Source organism: Tachysurus vachellii, chromosome 18 (assembly GCF_030014155.1).
Source record: "Tachysurus vachellii isolate PV-2020 chromosome 18, HZAU_Pvac_v1, whole genome shotgun sequence".
In the NCBI taxonomy this organism is placed as follows: domain Eukaryota; kingdom Metazoa; phylum Chordata; class Actinopteri; order Siluriformes; family Bagridae; genus Tachysurus; species Tachysurus vachellii.
In genome coordinates, this window is record NC_083477.1 from 18,961,435 (window position 1) to 18,964,280 (window position 2,846).

Genomic DNA, 2,846 nt, shown 5'->3' on the forward strand with positions numbered 1-2,846 from the left:
AGAGACACACAACACTACAAACTCACTGAAGCCCTGTACAAAAACATCCCTGGTCATTTTCCTCTCTCTGCAGTACACATGTCCCCAGAGGGGTCTGGTATATATGAGCTAGCAGAGCTAAGACACTTCTGTAGTTCAAAGATATCTACATAAAGTTTCATCTTTGTCTCAACATTAAAATAAATTGTTGTCCTGAACACAAGTGAATACACAGTTAATCCATCATTAATACAACACCAATCTATACCAAAGCTTCTTGTAACTCACAATTTAAGCTATTATTATAATTATAATTCTTTATGTGCCTCTAGATGTCAGTCTTTGTAAAGAAACTCTCTCACTTTAAACATTATAATCGTTGTCCAGCTTCATTTAACTCACCGGACAGATATTTGATTATTGGGATTCTGCAAAACTGATTCATATTTAACTACAATAATCTGTGTTTTTTTTAGAAATTTTACAGTTATTGTTTAGATCAATTATAGCATAAATATTGTGAGAAAACATGTTTAAAACTCCAAAGACAACGTTCCAAATAAAAAATCTTGTTGAAAGTTGAGTTTATAAACCAACACATCCTCCATCAGATGAATCTCCTCCTCATGATTTAAATACATTTCAGATACATTCTCCTCCCATCATCAGCAGATAAACAAATCCAAGTGTCAGAGCTGGATCTCACTCTATTTATATGATGGTGTCTGTTAAACTTTGGAGAACAGAGAAGACTCCAGTCCAAACAACACACACCATGTTCTCTACATCTCTACTGCTCCTGCTGGCAGCTGCTTCTTGTGAGTGCTTTAACTAATTCATTCATTTACTAGATGAAGAATAAAGGTGCAGCATATATTGTGTGAGATATCACCATGTGTTTTCCTCCACAGATGTGCATGGTGAGGAACTGACTCAGCCTGCTTCCATGACAGTCCAGCCAGGCCAGAGTCTCTCCATCCAGTGCAAGGTTTCATATTCACTTACGAGCTACAGTACAACTTGGATTCGACAACCTGCAGGAAAAGCTCTGGAGTGGGTCGCAACTATAGGTTATGATGGTAACACTTACTACAGTGAGAAACTGAAAAGCAGGTTTCAGGTTTCCAGAGACACGTCCAGCAGCACAGTGACATTAACAGGATAGAACATGCAGACTGAAGACACAGCTGTGTATAACTGCGCTCGGCGACCACAGTGAGACGAATAAACAACATCCCTGTACAAAAACTCCTCATTCAGTGTTCACAATAACAGAACAAAAGACACAACACTTATCTATCTGAGGCTAACTGAAAAAATATATCCCACAAATAATCACAAAACAATTCCAGCTAGTTATTTGTTTAAGTTAGTAGTGTTGACTTAAATCCATAATATTATATATCTAACATTGCTGCACATCATAAAGACTACTTTTGTCAGGACTCTGCCTGGACTTTGGCCATGTGCCTTTTGTTTATGTTCTTTGTTCACGTGTCTGCCCCGCCCTTGTCTTTTCCTCCCGCCTCTGCACACCTGTCCCTCATGTGTCATGATTATCATTAGTATGTAGTTGAGCCGCGTTGCCTTGTGCAGCGCGGAATCCTCTGTTGTCTTTGTCCTGTTTAGTGGTTTTTAAGTTAATAAATCCTGTTTTTGTTAAGCTGTCCTGCATTTGGGTTCGTTTTTACCCCCGCGTCCGTGACAGAAGGATTCCGCCAGACCAGGACCCAGCAGGACAGCTGCAGCCTGGACTGGCCGATATTGGGAGCATTTTTTTTTCTTATTGTTTTTTTTTTTCATTGGACTTCGCGGTTTTGGCGACATTGGTCCGCATTTTTCCGGTGAGGGACACCGCTCCGCTTCCGGTTTCTCCGCGGGGGGCGCCGCCTCACTTCCTGGTTGTGGGCCATGTCACCAGCCCGAGTTTTGTTTTTTTTCGGTGTCCTGTGACATCGCCCCACACCTGTCCGGTGGGGGGCTTTCGCTTCACTTCAGGTTTCCGTGGAGGACGCCGCCCCACTTCCTGTCCGCGGGGGGTGTTGCAGGCCCGTGTTTTGCACCCATGTATATTTTCTGTTCTGTGGAGGATTTTTTTTTCCCCTGCCCTCCCTCCCCTTTTCCTGGTTCCCGAGAGATGGGTCTGGCTGCGGTGCGTTGGGGGTTGCGCTCGCCCCCCCCGCTCAGCTGTGGATATTGCTCGGCCCCCCCGTTCAGCTGTGGATGTCGCTTGGCCCTCCGGTTCGGCTGTGGAGGTCGCTCGGCCCTCCTGTTTGGCTGTGGACGTCGCTGGGCCCTCGTGTTCGGCTGTGGACGTCGCTCAGCCCTCCTGTTTGGCTGTGGACGTCGCTGGGCCCTCCTGTTCGGCTGTGGACATCGCTCGGCCCTCCTGTTTGGCTGGGGACGCGCTCGGCTCTCCTGTTCCGCTGGGGACGTCGCTCGGCCCTCCTGTTCGGCTGTGGACGTCTCTCGGCCCCTCTGACTGCGCCGCCGTGTGCCTTGCTCCCCCCACCTGCCTCGCCATGTGCCTTGCTCCCCCCACCTGCCTCGCCGTGTGCCTTGCTCCCCGCACCTGCCTTGCCGTGTGCCTTGCTCCCCCCTCCCGGACCCGTCAGGACTGTCAGGACGGATTGGCGCGTTGGGAGCCGCACCTCGAGGGGGGGTGGGGTGGGGGGTGGGGGGTGGGGGGGTGTACTGTCAGGACTCTGCCCGGACTTTGGCCATGTGCCTTTTGTTTATGTTCTTTGTTCACGTGTCTGCCCCGCCCTTGTCTTTTCCTCCCTGCCTCTGCACACCTGTGCCTCATGTGTCATGATTATCATTAGTATTTAGTTGAGCCGTGTTGCCTTGTGCAACGCGGAATCCTC

The 2,846-nt window shown here is 48.3% G+C and overlaps 1 gene segment (V, D, J or C); it reads left to right on the forward strand.

Annotated features, from left to right (window-relative positions):
• The first annotated feature begins 701 nt into the window (after positions 1–701).
• LOC132860661 (immunoglobulin heavy variable 3-30-3-like) lies at positions 702–1,144 on the forward strand. The segment is given in 2 exon segments: positions 702–797; positions 891–1,144. Coding segments are annotated over 2 exon segments (297 nt in total).
• The last annotated feature ends 1,702 nt before the right edge of the window (positions 1,145–2,846 follow it).